This window comes from Acinonyx jubatus, chromosome D1 (genome assembly GCF_027475565.1).
Source record: "Acinonyx jubatus isolate Ajub_Pintada_27869175 chromosome D1, VMU_Ajub_asm_v1.0, whole genome shotgun sequence".
Taxonomy (NCBI): domain Eukaryota; kingdom Metazoa; phylum Chordata; class Mammalia; order Carnivora; family Felidae; genus Acinonyx; species Acinonyx jubatus.
In genome coordinates, this window is record NC_069390.1 from 29582058 (window position 1) to 29601995 (window position 19938).

A 19938-nucleotide genomic window follows, 5' to 3' on the forward strand; every position below is an offset into this window, starting at 1 on the left:
TTTGAATTTTCTTTCTATACTCTAATGTGCATTATTTGAAATCTTAATAATCATACTCTAATTTATAGTTCTCAGGGTATTGGAAAAAATACTATTAACAGCCCAGAACTGGTTTCTGTTGAATAACATGCTATGTGATGTATCTTAACATATCAGTGTTGAGCCTGATAATTTTCTTTAGAATTAGGTTTGGTTTACTTTTAAAATAAGAATGGCTGAAGTAAGAATGAAACCCAGTTACTCCAGTTTGTGGCTTGTCCATGTGCTCATTAGACTGTACTGCCTCTTAAGACTGTCTAAAAATTACCAAAATAATGTGCTTTACACATCCACGCTAAGTATAAAAAAATCTGTTATTATTCGTAGTCCATTGTATTTAGAATAAAATTTAATAGTGAAGATGGTGCCCACTGTGAGTGATTCTGTAAGATTAAAAATCATTTTTTTTATTTCTCTGTTCTATTAATCATTAATTAGGCGTGGGATCCCTCAGTATCATAAATAATTGCAAGATACAAACTTTAAGTCTCCCTTTTCCCAGGTATGGATAACAAAACACATTACAAATTTCTGTTTAAAAAGATTATGGACTAAACATTTGTTTTTCTCTCCCCTGTAGAGTATAAGACATATAAGTTATCATACTAGTAGATTAAAGAGTATTGTAATTAAGTACATATTATTTTAACAAAAATAAATATTTTACTTTTCTTAGTTGGGAAGTTTGTGAAGGATTCCCAGTTAATTTCAATGGTACCAGTCAACAGATACCTGATCAATTTGAAAAGGTGGACTTGGAGAACCATTTCCTACAGAACAAGGTCAGAATTATTTATTGTACTTAATGAAGGTACTTTATGTAGTGGATTGTCATTTGATACATGGTGACTGAGTGGATTTTGTGAAAGTTTTTGAAAAGTTTCAAGTATTTTACAAATGTTGGGGCATTATTCTCTATTTCCTGTTAATTAAGCACTTTTAAAACTGAACCAGTATATAGTATTCCTACTAGAAAAATTTTTACCTGGATTATGTCACTTAAGTACTATTGCTTAACATATTTTCTTTCTATCTACTGTATTAATAAGTTGGCATTGTTTTAAAAACTTTAAGATGGTAACAAGGATTTTATCTATTTGCTCTGTGGATCAATGTATTTAAGGAATAAGAGTTCTTTGGAAACCCACTCATGACAGTCCAATCCAAAAGGTCTATGTATTAATTTACACTTAGAAATTTCTCATGCCAGTAAAGAATTTTCTTCTCCAACTGAGCTATGAAAGGTCTTTTAACAGATATATTTTTTAATGTTTTATTTATTGTTTTTGAAAGAGAGAGAGAGAGAACGTGAGCAGGGGAGGGTCAGAGAGAGAGGGAAACACAGAATCTGAAGCAGGCTCTGGGCTCTGTGCCAACAGCTCAGAGCCTGATATGGGGCTTGAACCCACAAATCATGAGATCATGACCTGAGCCAGAGTTGAACGCTTAACTGACTGAGCCACCCCGGTACCCCTCCACATTTAATTTTTTACTGCCTGCAAATTTAACTGTGAATAGCCTATGGTTAACTGGAAACCTCACCAATAACATAAAGTCTATAAACACGTATTTTATATATTGTATGCAATATGTACTGTATTATCTCCAGTAAGCTGGAAAAAAGAGAATGTTATTAAGAAAATCATAGTGTAAGAGAAAATACATTTACAATACTCTGCTATATCAAAGAACCGCATGTAAGCGGACCCACGCAGTTCAAGTCTGTGTTATTCCAGGGTCAACTGTATTTCTAATCCTGTTAGATTTTGAGCAAATGTAGAACATAAATGCAACTAAGAATTAATGCCTTTTGTATTTTATATTTATCTGATTTATTTACCATAGTTCTGATCCTGTTGGCATTGCTTTTTAGGTTTTTGCTGTGATATTATTTCCTGTTCAAAAAACTTGTATCCCTGGTAGTTGCCTACTGAAATTCCAAATCCTTATCAGGCCTTCATTGATCTCCATGGATCTCCTCTAATCCACCTCTACTCTAAACTTGCCTTCCCAATCTTCTCTTCAATCTTCTCTTCTTGATCTTTGTACCCGAAACTACAGTTAGAGCTAATATATTGTGCCCCATAATATGTTTCTCACTTTGGTACTCTTGTATCATGGCGTGTGTTGTTTGCCTCGGATATACGTCCCCCCACCACTACACCATTACCATTCCTTGCTTTTTTAAGGCTTTATTCAACTCCCTCTTCTTCCAAGAAGTTTTCTCAGGTCCTCCAGCAAGAATGAACCTCATATTATTGAACTTCCTTTTTGTCCTTAGAGTTGTGTTTTGGTATAGTCATTTGTTTTTATTCCTTTCTCTTACACTAAATTGAGAATTCTTTGGGCACAGACATTATGTCTCACTCATCTTTGTATTTGTGAATTCTAGGACAGATTTTGAATGTAAGGCAGGTGCACAATACATTTTTGATGAATGATTTTTAAAATTTAGCTACATCTATCTTTCAAGGCTCAATATTTGCTAATATGTTCCTCATGTGTTATCCAAGCCTGATTGTTCATTTGTTGTTTTCTGAAAGTACTGCATGATTTCTGTTATTAGGCCCATGTGGATCCCTGGAATTCAACCTCTCTTTCTTTGTCACTACCCACCAGCCTTCTTTAACATCCTTATGCCATTTTCTAACACAGTGTCTGACATACAGCTGGCATTCTTTAAAGGCTTCCTGAAATTCTGCCTATCATTCTAGTCTTACCTGATTTGTGCCTGTTTCATGAAATCTTTCTTTACTGACCTTCATCTCCATACTAGATATGATGTTTCTGGACTCACATCCTTGTTGCATCCATTCTATGCCACTCATAATGAGCTTGAACTTGATGTTGTTCCTATCAAGCATTTTTTTGCATGGTTCAAAGTCAACTAGTGCTCCAAGTATGATATGAACACATATCAGGTCACATTGGGGAAGAAAAGGAAGAATGCTAGATTCCACTGAGAATCTAATCAGATCATGAAGGATCTTAAATTCATTGTTAGAGATTCTGGATATTGATCTGTAGAAAACAAGGAGCTATTGGAAATATTCAAACACAGGCAAGATCTGATTTAATGTTGTGTTAGGAATAACTCAGGAGGTCCTTTTTTTTTTATCCTCCCTGCTGGAATAGATCTTTCTCAAGGGCAAAGGGCATCCTGGTCATCCTTGTCATTACTGCAATATCTAGATGTTCAGAGTTAGCTAGATGGAATTGAATTCACTGGTTAATTAACTTATTCAACAGAAACCAGCTCAAATCTGAAAAAAAAAAAAAAAGAAAAAGAAAAGGATATCAAAGAGCTATCAGAGGAAAAGAACTCAAAGGAGGCTTCTTTTTTTGATTTTATGCCAGTGTAGGACTTGAAAAGATAACTATATTTTATAATGTTGAAAAATGAGAGAATAACAATCCACTTATTTCGTCATTATTAGTTGGTTTTAATGATTCAGTGAAAAAGAGAAAACTCATCTTAAATAAAAGTTTGTACACTATCATTTTTAGAAGAAGAAATTGGTTTTGAATAAAATTTTAGTCCAACCAAAATAGTAGTATAAGAAAGCAACAATTTGATAAACTGGCTAGTAAAAAAGAAGCTTTCAAAGAAAAATGGCCCTCCCTTAGCTATGAAATCTTACAATCCTTTCAGAAAAGCATCTCCAATTATATACAGAGAGGTGATCAGTGCATTGGAAATAGTAGTTTAATAACCTGAAATGGAACACTTTTAAAGAGGGATTCTAGCAGAGGTGATAGATATCCATAGGGCCTTTTATTGTAGAATCTTGATGCTCATTGTGGTAAAGAAGACACTAAGAGGATTACAACAGGGGTAGAGAGAGGGAGGCAAAAGCCGATATTCTTGATGCATACGTTTTAAAATTGGCTTGAGAAAGAGATACCAGTGCCCAACCCCTCACTGTTCTTTTAAATCTCTTATTGACAAGTAAAACCTTTCCTACGGAGAAAAATTTGGAACATATAATCCCTATTAGTAATGTGGGAGATAGATATAACCCTGACAATTACAACCTGTTGCTCTTTTATCCATTTCAAAAGATTTGGAATCTACCACAAATTGACAGTTTGGCAAATACATCTTTCAACAGTTCTCTATTGTTACCTAACTTGGCAACATTTTTATATTGCTTCAGTTTAAGGGCAATAAAATTGAATATTTCCATGCACTGGATGAGATTTAAACTTCATGGTAGTTAATATAAAAGAAAAAACAAAACATTTCATGAGAGGAATAGTTTTAGTAATACCTGAACGTGGGAAAAAATAGCAGAAAAAATGGACTCCAGTATTTGGCAGGTAATATATTCCGCCAAAATGGAAAGGAAACACATTTTGATCCTAGCCTTTTGGTATAATCAGACTTTAGTAGGACATTAGTGGCAACTTTTTGGGGAAATAGTGAGAACAATGCCAAATTATGAATTTAGAATTGTGGCATACTAGTTACAAGTTATAAACTTACAACTTATGAATCAGCAGTCATGGATGCTAACAGAATAAATTATTCTATATGTCACAAGGAGGCTGGGGGAAAAAATGAACACTTTTTTTACTGTCCTATTTCTTTGCAGAGCAAGTCCTTGAAAAATAATGTTTTCTACAAATAATTGATACTGAGGAAAATACAAAATTTTATTTTTAATTTTGAACTGGTTGCCATTAGAATAAGACAGTGAACTTTAATAAAATCCTGAATCCCTTCCTTATTTTTAGACCAATATTTGGAACCTCTAGGAGGACTGCATATTTACATCTTACATGTTTGATTGCATAATTATGTACTCACTTGTATTTTCTGCCTTTAGACTTCTCCAGGTCTTGGCCTTTGAGGTGGGTGTATTGATCAGCTATAGTTTTAGAGAATGAAAGCAATAAGAATGAACATCAGGGACGTGAGGAAAGAGATGTTATAGCATTTCTTATAGTTGTGATTTTAATTTGTGTATCATTTTTTTTAATTTGGCCCTAAATTCACTATCAAAAATGAAAAATTTTATAAAATTTCTATGTAGTAAAGAAAAAAATTTGTTTAGAATAAAGAGCTTCTCTTTTCAAGAAAAATTTCATTGTCTTACATCTTATTCCTCAGTAGATCTATAAGTAAGACCATAAGTGGTTCTCTTATTTTGAATTTTCACAGGAACATTGAAGGCTATTCCACCTTCACTAGTGATTTGGAAAAAGAAAATTAAACAAGAAGTTTTAATTGGCCCAGAAAATGAATGCATCATTTTTTAAATCACTGGCAGCTTCCATATCAGCACAGTTTATTCAGACAACCAAAATCATAATGGTCATTTAGAGAGAGATACATCTATCTATCTATCTATCTATCTATCTATCTATCTATCTATCTATCTATGTATCTATCTATGGCAAGAGAGAGAGATTCAAAACAAAGAAGCAGTTTCCTAATGACATATGTGATGGTATGTATTTAGAAAACAGTCTCAACATAAATGCTGTTATATGCATACGTGTATATGTGCAAGCACACACATGTATACCATGTTGCAGGTTGTCAGAGCACTTTTATGAATTGCAGTTTTCAGTTTTTATTTTCCCCACCTTCATAAATGTACAGTCTAAAGCTAAACTATCCAATTAAACTAAAGAAGAGAAAAGATGGCGAAGTCACAAATTGAAATTTAATGGCTATTGTCAATTTTAAACGTATCAGAACCCCTCTCTTGGCAAGATTTTTTTCTTTTAATAACAGGCAATGAAGCTGAGTGAGTGGGTCTGGCTGTGTCTGGTCTATGTAGAATCACTTGGGAACTGTCCAGCAAAATATCTCTCGAAGAACAGCATGGTGTTAATACTAGGTGCCAACCCAAGACAGACACAAAGGACCCCTTCGCTCTTCACCAATAAGCCAACTGTTAAAAGATTAAACCATGTTGTGGAGATAACAAGAATTTAGGCGCTGGCAGCAGGTGCTGTACAAAGAAGCAGTTGGCAGTACGGTTCTTCTGTCTGACTAATTCCAGTCAAAACAATCTTCTTCCCAGTTGCAGAGGAGAGTTTGGAGTGTGATGGCAACTTGGAGTTAGGAGGTTGAGTAAGAGTGCTACTTTAAATGCTGAGTCCTGTGGCGGGTGGATTAGTAGAATATAGTTTGTCATTGTTCAGAAACTGTGGGGGATTCCCCTCCAGAATCCAGCCACTACTGGCTAACTGGGGAATACACATTCAAAGAGCTTCAAGTCAAATCTGGTTATGTCGTGTGGTTGCTGTATTTTTAAAATTTTATTTTCACTTATGGGACTCAGAAGACATTTTATTCTCTTGAGGAGTAACTATCTGCCATTATAGAATAATTGTCAAATATATTAGCTATACCCTTTTGCTATTGCCTAATTGCATTTGTAAATATTACCTTTTAAATTATCATTTAATTTTTGTATTTTAAGAATCAGTTGCTACTCAACAAATATCTAGTATTAGCACAGATTTAGAATATGCTTTTTAGTGTTAGAAAATAACTTAAATTGTTATTGAAGCACCATCATTTATTTGGCTTAAAGCAAAACTGACATATTCCCATAATCCTATACAAACAAATATTGGTACTTAAAAATTTAGTATGATTACTCAGGAAAAGTGATCATATAAGTTAGTGGAAAGTTTACTAAATATTTAGTGATATACAGGTGATGTGAATGTCTATTAATTTTACAATCAAGTCTGGGTGAGAAACGCTAGAAGGTATATCATATGTTTGATGTATGTAATCTGATAACAAATATGGGAAGCACAGATACTGTGTGTTACCAGTTGGTCCCCTCCTATCCATCCTCACAACTATCACTAAATTCTCAACTCATATCCCTTTATTCTAAGGAGATTGTGGAGCCTTTTAACTGCTCTCCTTTGATGTCCCCATCCTGCAATCCATTATTTCTGCCCGTGTGTGTGTGTGTGTGTGTGTGTGTGTGTGTGTGTGTGTGTTATTGACTCTTCTGTTACAAGTTTCTCTAGGGCAGGAAAAATACTGTATCATATCCCACACCACACAGTCTAGTGCCTTGCATATCAGAGCTGATGCACAACAAATATTAATTGAATTGAATTAAATGGAATTGAGCACTATTGTTTCCAAAGAGACCTTCTCAATCAGAAACATAATGTCTTAGGATAACCCATTTTGGGTGAGTGTGTTGAAGAGGGTGAACTTTCAGACTGTGAGTTTAACAATGCGTACTTCTTTTCATGGTATAGGCGGATCCCAATATTGTCCTTCATGCCTCTGTTTCCATCAGAAAGCGGAGCTCCTCAAGCAGGGAAGTAAGCAGTGGAAGTCAGATGTCTCCATCAACCCTGTGGCCTGCAGCTAGTGTTTGGCTGATCACGAAGGTACCCAAAAGTGTCTGCTCTCGCTGAGTGACTTCCCATGCTCCCTGATCACAGTGCATCTCTAGATCCTGGTGCCTTCATGCACATAAGCATGCAAGTGAAAGCATGATAAATTGTTGACTGTTATGAATGCTACCTCTCTGCCCTTGGTGTGTCTGGTGCAGAGGGCTTCTGTAGATCCCCATGTGGGCATTCAATCCACTTTCAGATGTGGTGGTTAGTTCATATGCAGAGTGTATTTAAACTCAGCTTAGAGCTTATGTATAGTCCACAGACTCACCATTTTTATGAGATTTGTGTGATGTCATTTAGTTCCACTCCTTCATCTACATTGCTGAGCTTCATGGAGCCTGGTGGATTAGCACTGTATAATGATAGTGTATGGTCTTCATAAGGATAATTTTAAGAGAAATCCCTGAGTATAAAATGTGAACAATGACTAACACATTTTATACCTATGTATTGACACTATTTAAATTTTTTAACTTTACTATTACTGGATCTGATTGAAATTGAGAACATGTAACTGCCCTCCCCTCTCCTCTTACTATTGAAATATGTTTTGTCATTGCCATCAAATATTTATGCCCATAAAGAGATGGTGCAGCTTTTATCTACCCTTCTTTTGTCTTCTTTTTCCCCCTCACTATAGATTATTTTGGCCTTTTCTTAGCACTTCTATGGGTGCAGAGTCACTCAGGCAAGCTTGCTGGTACTGTGTTGGAGTCGGGGGGGGGGCAGGGGATTGAAACAATTTTCTCAAATGAAATTTGGGATTGCTCTTAATGTTAATTTTTGATTCTCTGAGACCTAAAAACAAATGTATAGAGCAATTAAGATACAAAGGAACCAAGAAATATTCATTTCATATATCAAGGCAGAATGAGATTAGATGAGATATTTCCTCAATCTACTTCCAACTTGGAAACCCCCTTTTAAGTTGTATTTTGCTTCAGGTTTAATAACAATATTTGCCATTTTGTTAAACATCTGCTATATGTTAGGCATCTTCTACATATTTATTATCTTATTTAGTCTCATACATTATACAGCTGAATAAACTAAGACTAGTAAGTAGCAGAGGAAAGATTCTTGGTCTGTCTGACTTCAAAACATATGCCTTTTTACTGTAATAGAGAATGGTGCTCTATATTTGATCAATTTATAGAAGTGTTTTGGTTTTAGCATTGCCACTGAACCCTTGTGTGACCTCAGGTAAGCCACAACTGTATCTGGGCTTCAGTCTTATCTGAAAAGAGTTGGACCAGTTGGTATGGAAAGTTCTTTTCTAGACCTCAGATTCTGTAATTCCATGGTATCTGTTTATAGAATTTTATGATAGCAAAAAACCTGTACTTGTCTAAAATTTCCTCAAAAATAATTGAAATGCTTACTAAAAAGAGTATGGATTTTGGAGTTAGATAGATTGGAATTAGAATCCTTTTTATTCTTGAGACCTTGAGAAAGTTACTTAGCTGCAGGGAACCACTGTTTCCTTCTCTATAAAATAGTCTTATCTATCTTGCACAGTTGCTATGATGATTAATAAGAAAGCATGTGTGAAATTCAAGTGTAGTGTTTGGTATACAGAAAGTGCTTAACAAATGTTTCTTTTTCCCCATCCAAAGCAGGTTTCTTTCAATATAGACAAACATGTTCAAATGAGGATTCAATCCAGTGCTTACTAAAACCAAAATTTTAAAGAATACTTTTCCCAAGTTATCATCTATTTTTTTTTACCACACAGCAAAACCATGAGAAATAAAAGTTACATGCTAAATATAAAACAAGTTTGAAAATCTTTTTAGATTGAATGGTCTCTCCCTTTTTCCAAAATATGTATTTTTACCTGTTAGGATAGACAATTTTGCATGCCAGAAACCCTTAGTGGTTGTCACTCATTTAAAATGTGTTGTTGACGTCGCTCCTCATCAGGGAAATACAAATCAAAACCACACTCAGATATCACCTCACACCAGTCAGAGTGGCCAAAATGAACAAATCAGGAGACTATAGATGCTGGAGAGGATGTGGAGAAATGGGAACCCTCTTGCACTGTTGGTGGGAATGCAAATTGGTGCAGCCACTCTGGAAAACAGTGTGGAGGTTCCTCAAAAAATTAAAAATAGACCTACCCTATGACCCAGCAATAGCACTGCTAGGAATTTACCCAAGGGATGCAGGAGTACTGATGCATAGGGGCACTTGTACCCCAATGTTTATAGCAGCACTCTCAACAATAGCCAAATTATGGAAAGAACCTAAATGTCCATCAACTGATGAATGGATAAAGAAATTGTGGTTTATATACACAATGGAGTACTACGTGGCAATGAGAAAGAATGAAATATGGCCCTTTGTAGCAACGTGGATGAGTGTTATGCTAAGTACAATAAGCCATACAGAGAAAGACAGATACCATATGTTTTCACTCCTATGTGGATCCTGAGAAACTTAACAGAAACCCATGGGGGAGGGGAAGGAAAAAAAAAGAGGTTAGAGTGGGAGAGAGCCAAAGCATAAGAGACTCTTAAAAACTGAGAACAAACTGAGGGTTGATGGAGGGTAGGAGGGAGGGGAGGGTGGGTGATGGGTATTGAGGAGGGCACCTTTTGGGATGAGCACTGGGTGTTGTATAGAAACCAATTTGACAATAAATTTCATATATTGAAAAAAAATGAAATAAAATGTGTTGTTGATTCTCAAATCAGAAAATTGTCAAATGGCCATTTAAACAATATTCTTAATTTCCTATTCAGAGTATCTTAACATTTAAAGCAAAAGTAGTTCACAAACCACCTAAAAATGTTTAACCCATGGTATTTAGACCCAGAGTAAAACTTTAAATTCATACAAAGGTTAAGGATTTGTTTCAATCTTTTCAGTTCACTGCTCTTTTTTTTTCTGTGCATACATATTTCACATAAGCTCTGTAGTCATAACTATAACAAGTGACACATGATGGACCCCAAATTGCTGCCCTGTGAAATATGCACAGAAAAAAAGGACAAATGAAGATATCAAGGTCTGTTTTATTTTGCGCTGAACTGTAAAATGCCACCCTTGTTGGACAGAAGATCACTGATTCTGAGCAGGGCTCGCTGACTGCTAACTTGTGGGTAGTGTTTCACTTTCAGCAACTGTTAATATCCGGGCTTATCCAGGCATAATGACCTCACTAGTTGTGACACATTGTTGAATTTTCTGGTTCTTTTAACTTATTTAGACCTTTCTCCCCCCTTTCTATTCATTGGAAGACTGGAATGATCCTGAGCCGGGCGATAACACAGGGCTGCCTGGCTATTGGTCACCCAATCACAGTCAAGCCTGCCGAGGGAACATCACTAGAAGGGTACAAATTAATCCTACAGAAAAGGTAATGCTTATGAGCTATTTGGCTCAAAATAATGAATGTTAATTTCAAGATTTCTGAGCAGTCAAATCATGATGCCTTTCAGCTTAGATGGAATATTCATTAGGTGTTTAAATTTGTGTTCATAATATCAATATTAATTTCCTATGTAAAATAAGCTTGCAAATATATGCTACTTAGTTTGGTAGCATTTCTTAGGTATTTTCAAAAGCGAAATGTTGGCGTTCAACATGTATCCATGTTGTAGACAAGCTGCCGCTCTACTCTATAATTATTGGAACTCATTTCTTTATATCCATATTGGTTGTTAATTTAAATATTTAATGTTCTGTGTGTATTCTTAACCTTTTCTAAATCTTCTGAATATGAAATATTGAACTATGAAAGAAAATTGAGGAGACAGAAACTGCTGATTTGTAAGGCCTCAAGTCTCCTTTTTATTTGTTTTTGCTGACTTAGGAAAGTCAAAATCAAAATGAAAACAGATTTAGAAAAAATTAGGAATGAGGAACCAACAGTATAGAAATATTATTTCCTAGAAACTTTTTTTCTTGCTCATTTGTCTTTCAGTTTCACCTAGAATTGACAAAAACAAGTCCTACTGTGCTTCAGGACTTAGAAAACTATTATCCAACTACTTTTGGGTGGATAAAATGTGCTTTGGGCTGAAACCAGAACTGGGATACTTAGGCACCAAAGACACCAGCCCAACCACAAATAAGAAGGGATATTTTCTTTAATAGAGCAGATTGTCCAGCAGGTATTAGAATATCACATAAAGGTTAAGTGTTATGTGGTCTACAGAGTCAGATTCCCTGGTGTAAATCTTAGCTTATTTCTTATTCTAACAACGACAAATTCTGAACCAGACACTATTCTAATTCCTTTATATTTTATTGTCACATTTAATCCTAATAACAACTGGATAAGGTAGCTATCATTATTATTATTATTACAGATGAGGAAAATGAAGTACAGAGTAATCACTTACTCAAGGTCATGCCTACTAACTGGTTGGAGAAGAATGCAAACTCAGGCAGTCAGACACTATAACCCACTCTTAGCCACAAGGTGACACTGTGTATAGATCAAAACCCAATCAAGAAATTGCTAATGAGTGCCATGTGTGGTAGTAAATACCTCAGTGGAGGAGTAGGTAATATTAATTAAGAAACCTAGGCAGAAGGGAGACGGAGACAGTATGCTGGCATCATAGCATCATAGCAAACTAGCTGTGCTATTAGGGTGCTAAACATATGGTTTCTAAAGAGGGTCACACAAGCCCAAAGCAATTCCCAATTTGATGTGGTGTTGTATGTGAAGTGGATAACAAGATTTCTGGGGCAGAATCAGTGCTGTAAACTGGAGACAAACCAAGAATCATCTTCTAGTGATAATGACAAGTCCAAACCACTGACCATGGAACCAGAGATGCTTCAGCTGACATTGTCCTCGTTATAATAAAGTCAATCAATTGTAACTGGCCCAGAAATGACATAAAATATAGAATTAATGCACACGACATTAAAACAGTTGTTATAATTGTATTCCATATATTCAAGAAGCTAAAGAAAAGATGGAACATGTTAAATATAGACTTGGAAGATAGAAAAAGACTCAAATCAAATTTCTAGAGATGAAAACTGCAGTATATGAAATGAAAAATATGCTGTGACTAGTGGAAGATTAGACATTGTTGAAGAATATATTCGTGATCTTGAGCAGATAGCAATACAAACTATTTACAATGAAAGCCAGAAAGAAAAAAAATCAGGTATAATTTATTGTCAAGTTAGCTAACATACAGTGTATACAGGTGTATACAGTGTTCTCTTGGCTTCAGGAGTAGATTCCTGTGATTCATCACTTGCATAAAATACCCAGTTGCATAAAATACCCAAATACTTGTTGGCTCATACCAACAAGTGCCCTCCTCAATGCCCGTCACCCATTCCCCCCCATCAACCCTCAGTTTGTTCTCCGTATTTAAGTGTCTCTTATGGTTTGCCTTCCTCTCTGTTTGTAACTTTTTTTTTCTTCCCTCATGGTCTTCTGTTAAGTTTCTCAAATTCCACATATGAGTGAAAGCATATGATATCTGTCTTTCTCTGACTGGCTTATTTCACTTAGCATAATACCCTCCAGTTCCATCCATGTTGTTGCAAGTGGCAAGATTTCATTCTTTTTGATTGCTGAGTGATACTCCATTGTATGTGTGCGTATGAGTGATACATCCATACAAGGTGTGTGTGTATGTATATATGTGTGTGTGTGTGTGTGTGTGTGTGTGTGTATACACACACACACACACACACACACACCTTGTATGGTATATATATACCACATCATCTTTATCCATTCATCAGTTGATGGACATTTGGGCTCTTTCCATAATTTGGCTATGGTTGGTAGTGCTGCTATAAACATTGGGGTACATGTGCCCCTGTGAATCAGCACCCCTGTATCCTTTGGATAAATTCCTAGTAGTGCTATTGCTGGATTGTAGGGTAATTCTATTTTTAATTTTTTGAAGAATCTACACATTGTTTTCCAGAGTAGCTGCACCAGTTTGCATTCCCACCAATAGCGCAAGAGGGTTCCCCTTACTCCACATCCTCACCAACATCTGTTGTTTCCTGAGTTGTTACTCTGACTGGTGTGAGGTGGTTATCTCAGTGTGGTTTTGATTTGTATTTCCCTTATCATGAGCAATGTTCAGCATCTTCTCATGTGTCTGTTAGCCATTGGCTGTCTTCTTTCGGAAAGTGTCTATTTATTTCTTCTGCCCATTTCTTCACTGGATTATTTATTTTTCTTGGGTGTTGATTTTGATAAGTTCTTTATAGATTTTTGATACTAACCCTATATATGATATGTCACTTGCAAATATCTTCTCCCATTTTTGTTGGTTGCCTTTTAGTTTGTCGATTGTTTCCTTTGCTGTGCAGGAGCTTTTTATATTGATGAGGTCCCAATGGTTCATTTTTGCCTTTATTTCCCTTGCCTTCAGAGACGTGTCAAGTAAGAAGTTGCTGTGGCCAAGGTCAAAGAGGTTGTTGCCTATTTTCTCAGAGAACAGTCTATCAGTAAGATATGAGAAATTTTATAATGCCTGTTTTGTGAGTAATCAGAGTCTCTGGAGGAAGACACAGGGAACAAAAAAATATTGGAAGAAATGATAGCTGAAAAATTTCCAAATTTTTTGAAAACTATAACCCACAGATCCAAGAAATTCAAAAACTTCCAAGCACAAGAAACATGAGGAAAAAAACCAAGTTGTCCACTCCGCTCTATTCAGCATTGCATTGGAACTTTTAGCCAGTGTAACAAGAAAAGGAAAAGAAATAAAAGACATCTAGATATGAACTGAAGAAGTTAAACTATCTCTATTTTCAGATAACATGATTGCTATGTAGAAAATCCTATGAAATATACAAGAAGTTTCTAGAACTAATAAATGAGTTTAGCAAGTTTGAAGACTTGAGATCAATATACATATATTGGATGTATTCTTATATACTGGCAACAAGCAATTTTGGAAATTAAAATTTAAAAACACCATTTACAGTAACATCAAAGGTATGACATATTTAAGGATAAATCAGACAAAATATGTGTATGACTTCTACACTGAAAACTACAAAACATTGCTAAATGAAATTAAAAAACTAAATAGATGCTAGGATATACTGTGTTCATAGATTAGAAGACTCAATATCATCATGATGTCCATTCTCCTCCATATATTTATTATTTGTTTTTAATGTTTATTTATTTTTGAGAGAGAGAAAGTGTCTGCATGGGGGGGGTGCAGAGAGAGGAGGAGGGGCAGAGAGAGAGAGGGGAACAGGGGATCTGAAGGGGGCTCTGAGCTGATAGCAGAGAACCCCATGTGGTGCTTGAACCCATGGACCAAGAGATATGGCTGAACTGAAGTCAGACACCTAAACACCTGAGACACCCAGGGGCCCTTCTCCTCCATATATTTAAATGCAATCTCAATCAAAACCCTGGCAGGTTTTTTTAATAGAAATTATCAAGTTGATTTAAAAATTCATACAGAAATGCAAAGGATCTAAAATAGGCAAAATAATTTTGTTAAAGAAGAAAAAGCTGGAAGAACTATTTTGCCTGGCCTCAGGCTAATTATAAAACTATAGTTATTAAAAGAGTGTGCTATTGGCACCAAAGTAGACCATTACATTGATGAAACAGAATAGAGTATCCCTAAATAGATCGACACATATATGATCAATAGATTTTTGATGAAAGTGGGAGATTCACTGGAGAAAGAATGTTTTTGACAAACGGTGGTGGAACAATTGGATATACATATGCAAAAGATAAAAATAAAAAATAACTTGATCCATGCCTCTCCCACCATATATATAGTAATTAACTCAACATGGATCATAGACATAAATATAAAACCTTAAAACTATACATATTGTAGATGAAAATAGAAGAAAATGTTTATGATACTGTATTAGTCAAAACTTTCTTAGACATGACTCCAAAAGCATGATCCACAAGGATATAAATTGATAAATTGGACTCCATTAAAATTAAGAATTTCTGCTCTTTGAAAGATACTGTTAAAATATTGACAAGACAGGCTACACACAAAGAAAAAAAAATTTGCAAATAATGTATATTTGCAGAATACACACACAACTCAAGAAAACATGGGCAGATAAATGATTTGGACAAATGCTTTAACAAGTAAGAGATACAGTTGGCCTATGAAAAGTTGTTAATCATTATTTGAATGCAAGATTAACCTACAATGAAGTACCACTAAATATACAGTAGAATGTCTAATGTTTAAAAGACTGACCATACCAAGTGTTGGGAAGATGTGACGCAACTACAATACTCATACCTACTTGGCGGAAATATAAAATGGTTGCCATTTTAGAAGAGTTGCTACTTTCCTAAAATATATACATATATACATGTTCATATGTAGATATATACATGTTTCAGGTATAAACATATATCTACCTTATTGCCAAGCCATTCTGCTCTGGAAATTCAATCAAGAGAAATGAAAGTAGATATCCTTTCAAAGAACTTGTACATGAATGTTCACAGCAGCTTTATTTCTAAAGCCAGAAGTGAAAACTGGAAACAATGCAAGTGTACATCCACAAGTGAATAGATAAATAAATTGTGGCATACCTATATGATAAAATATTACTCAGCAATGAAAAGGAACCAACTCTTGATACATGCATCAGTGAATCTCAAAGTAATTATATTGAGGGGAAGGAGCGAAATCATGAAGGGAGAGTATATTGTTTCATTCCATTTATGTAAAATTGTAGAAAATGGTAACTAATCTAGAAAGTAGAATAGTGCTTGCCTGGAGATAGGAAGGTGGGGAGGGGTAGAATGAGATTAAAAAGGGGCACAAGGAAACTTTGGGGGTGATTTTTGGGGGAGAGATGGACATGGGTATGTTCATTGTCCTGATTGTTGTGATGTTTTAATAGGTATGTACATGTTTCAAAACTTGTGAAATTTTACACTTCAAATATGTGCCCATTAGTTGTGCAATATTTTACAATATTGTATGTCAGTTATTTCTCAAAAAAGCTGTTTTTTAAAAGTACAAAAAGACAAACTAGGGAACAAACAAAAAAAGCAAAATGGTGGGTAAAGAATGACTAAGTGCTTACTTTAGAAGGAAATGGTGAGGGAAGACCACTCTCAGTGGAAGAATTTATCAGTGGTCTCAGTCAAAATGGTAGGTGTTTGGAAAGGTTATATATAGCTTGAAGAACATGCTATTCCTGCCCAGAGGCTTCTCTGGGCTTATTGGATACTGAAATTAGTGCTGATCTGGCCTTACCCCACTGAGGTTTACTTCCTACTCTGGCCAGGATGGTCACAGAATTGGGTAAGACTGAAGCCACAAACTTGATATCCTCGTTGCCTATAGAGAAGAGAGCTTGAGTGAGAAAAGAGATAATAATTTTAAAAAATTGTATTATGTTTAACTTGAAAAAAATCTCTAGGGCACCTGGGTGGCTCAGTCGGTTAAGCGTCCAACTTCAGCTCAGGTCATAATCTCACGGTCCATGAGTTCGAGCCCCACGTCAGGCTCTGTGCTGACAGCTCAGAGCTTGGAACCTGCTTTGGATTTTGTGTCTCCCTCTCTCTCTGCCCCTTCCCTGCTCATACTCTGTCTGTCTCTCTCAAAAATAAATAAACATTAAACAAAATTTAAATCTCCACTTACAAGGAAAGATTTGGTTTAATTCAGGAAGGAAGGAAAGAAGAGAGAGGGAGAGAAGGAGAAAGGCAGGATGGGCAGGAGTGGGGGGAGAAGGGAGAATTCCTATGCAAATGAAGATTATTTCCCTTTCTATTAATGCAACCTGATTTTTATCTGAGAAGCAAAATCTATTGCAAAATGGAAGCAAATAGTAGAAAATTTGGAAAACCAGAAGTTCTCACTAACTGTGAAGCTACATTTTGTTTTTTAGAAAGCAGAGGGACCAAGATTTTTAGTGTTTACCTCACCTCTGATACTTTCAAGTATATTTATCTTTTCCAGAGTATCTGTGGTGCCTGTGTGGCTTATTATTTTTTTTAAACACAAACCATATTTTATTTTAAATAATGTAAATATCCTCATACAACTTCTAGAGACAATTTTTTTTCCTTTTCTCCTAAGTAGTATAATATGATCGTAACAAAAGCTATGAGTCAAGATACAGTCTTTCAAGTAAAAAAATCATAGAACTAGCACTAAAAGTAGCAACCTGACAATTCATAGAGAATATTGTAAACATATCATGCCTCATTAGGTCAGTTATGTCTCACTTGGTGTCGCTCATCTTATTCTTATTCAATATAGCAAATGCTTGCAATATTGTATTTAATATTTTTTCTGTGATGTGCACCTGGCCATGAGTGGATGAAAGGCAGATCAATGATGTCATTACCAAGTGATCTGAAAATCATAGAAAATTATAAAAATCATAAATCTTAAAGTCAAAGCTGCTTCTTTTTAAAAGATATTTTGGACATCTTACAAACCAGTTGCGTCAAAGTCCTTTAATAAGGCCACCATTTAATCTTTATTTTGCTTCATCTTTAAAGAATGTGAATATAGAGGATCTGGAGTTTAGTGTTAAATTCACAAACTAATTAAAGCAACACATCTACACACACACACCCATACCATCATGTGGACACAGAGGTTAGATTATGGAGATAACAAACAAGGGACCCATAGATTTTGTTTGGCTGCACATTATTATAATATTTTAAATTATTTGTGAGCCTATAGAAATAGGGAGATTTTACACACAAAAATTACATATTTCTGTGTTTTCTTGAAAAAACAATCACAAGAATGGGCAGTATTGGACTTTCATCATCTCATGACACCGGTCATGCAGGGACAAATTCAGATGGAACATATACCCTCTGATTTTCTATATTCTCCACTGTTCCCAGTAATAGCCCTCACACTAGCTCTAGCCTGGTTTATTCATTTCTATTACCTGTCTGATAATCTTTACTACCTTCCTTATTTCAATGTTAGTCTTTCAGTTATGGTGTTTTGGATCTACTCCTCCCCCCCACCCCCCGACTTAGGCCTTGCTGGAAATGGAATGATAACTAGCCAACATTAATCTAGACTAGGTTAAACAAACACTACTCTAAAGACACCATTAACTACAACCCTCAAGTGTAGCTGTGTAGTGCTAGGTGCAGAGATGAAAAGACAAGTAAACAGACAGCAGGTTACCAGGTAATCAGAGAGGTTGAAAATCATCTCTTTGGTCAAGTCTTGAAGTTTTAGGAGGCTAAGAGTTAGAATAAAGCAGAATGACAAACTTCACAATCTAGAAAGGACCATTTGCCATGCATCGGACATGTTAAGTAATATTCAAACATATATATAACACTATTAGAAATGTCAACATCAAATAGAAAATTGTCTATGTGTAACTTCACAATTGGATTGATGGATGAAATTTCTTATCTCTACTCCTACTGTGTTAAGAATCATGGAGGGGAAATCCCTTTGTCTGTTCTCTGTGGATCCTACTTTTGGTCCTGGTAAGATTGGAAGACACCAGAGCTGTTGGAAGCTGTCTGGGAAAATAGATTTGTAATTGTGAAGCATGATGATGGTCCTTCTTATAGTCAACTGGGAAATAATGAATTTTAGCCTAGGAAATTTCCCCTAACTGAACTGTCAGTTATGGGCTGCCTTCTTGCCTCTACCCTCTGATAAATGGCATATTTCAAAGAAAAAATGTGTGTGTATGTGTGTGTACACACGTTTTATAGATTCTCAATAGGAATAGCATAATGCATGCGCATACTCAATGAGTTACAATGAGTAAGCTTCCCAGGGCAGATAGTTATTTCCTCACTTGTGAAAGGACAGAGAGTATGTAACTTGTCTTGGAAGTCATATGCTTTCAGATGAGGAAGGACTCTAAAGAGCATCTATTCCAAAACCTTCTTTACTAGTAGAAGTAGTAATAGTCGTGATGGTGGTGGTTGTGATAATAATAATATAATAATATCATTATCTTATAAGAAATTCCAAGCCCAGGGGCGCCTGGGTGGCTCAGTTGGTTGAGTATCTGACTCTTGATTTTGGCTCAGGTCAGGATCCCAGGGTTGTGGGATTGAGCCCCGCATCAGACTCTGCACTGAACATGAAGCCTGCTTGGAATTCTCTCTCTCTCCCTCTGCCCAGCTCATGCTCTCTCTCTAAAATTAAAATGAAATGAAATGAAATGAAATGAAATGAAATGAAATGAAATGAAATGAAATGAAATGAAATTCCAAGTCTACTAGAAACTAAATGATCTAGAAAGGTCATGTATCTAATCTAGTTAATGTCAGATCCAGGACTGGATTGTAAGTCTCTCAACCTTAGTCCAGCACACATCATGATATTTATGACTTTGATTCTTGGATGAAATACTGCCTCTTCATTTTCCTCTCTTTTTGTCATTATTGGTATTGTTATTACTAGTTTTAAGTTTTGTTTTTGTTTCTCTGTAAAAAAATCTTTTTAGGGGCACCTGGGTGGCTCAGTCAGTTAAGCATCTGACTTCAGCGCAGGTCATGATCTCACAGTTCATGAGTTCCAGCCCCACGGTCATGCT

At 35.6% G+C, this 19938-nt stretch overlaps 1 protein-coding gene across 4 annotated transcripts in view; it reads left to right on the top strand.

The window, feature by feature from the left end:
• DCDC1 (doublecortin domain containing 1) overlaps positions 1 to 19938 on the top strand; it is a 486403-nt gene that overhangs the window by 258567 nt on the left and 207898 nt on the right. For all 4 annotated transcript variants that reach the window (XM_053203333.1, XM_053203334.1, XM_053203331.1 and 1 more), the window contains 3 exons: positions 716 to 821; positions 7285 to 7419; positions 10677 to 10795. In XM_053203333.1, the coding sequence (XP_053059308.1) occupies positions 716 to 821; positions 7285 to 7419; positions 10677 to 10795 (360 nt within the window). The remainder of the gene's footprint in view (positions 1 to 715; positions 822 to 7284; positions 7420 to 10676; positions 10796 to 19938) is intronic.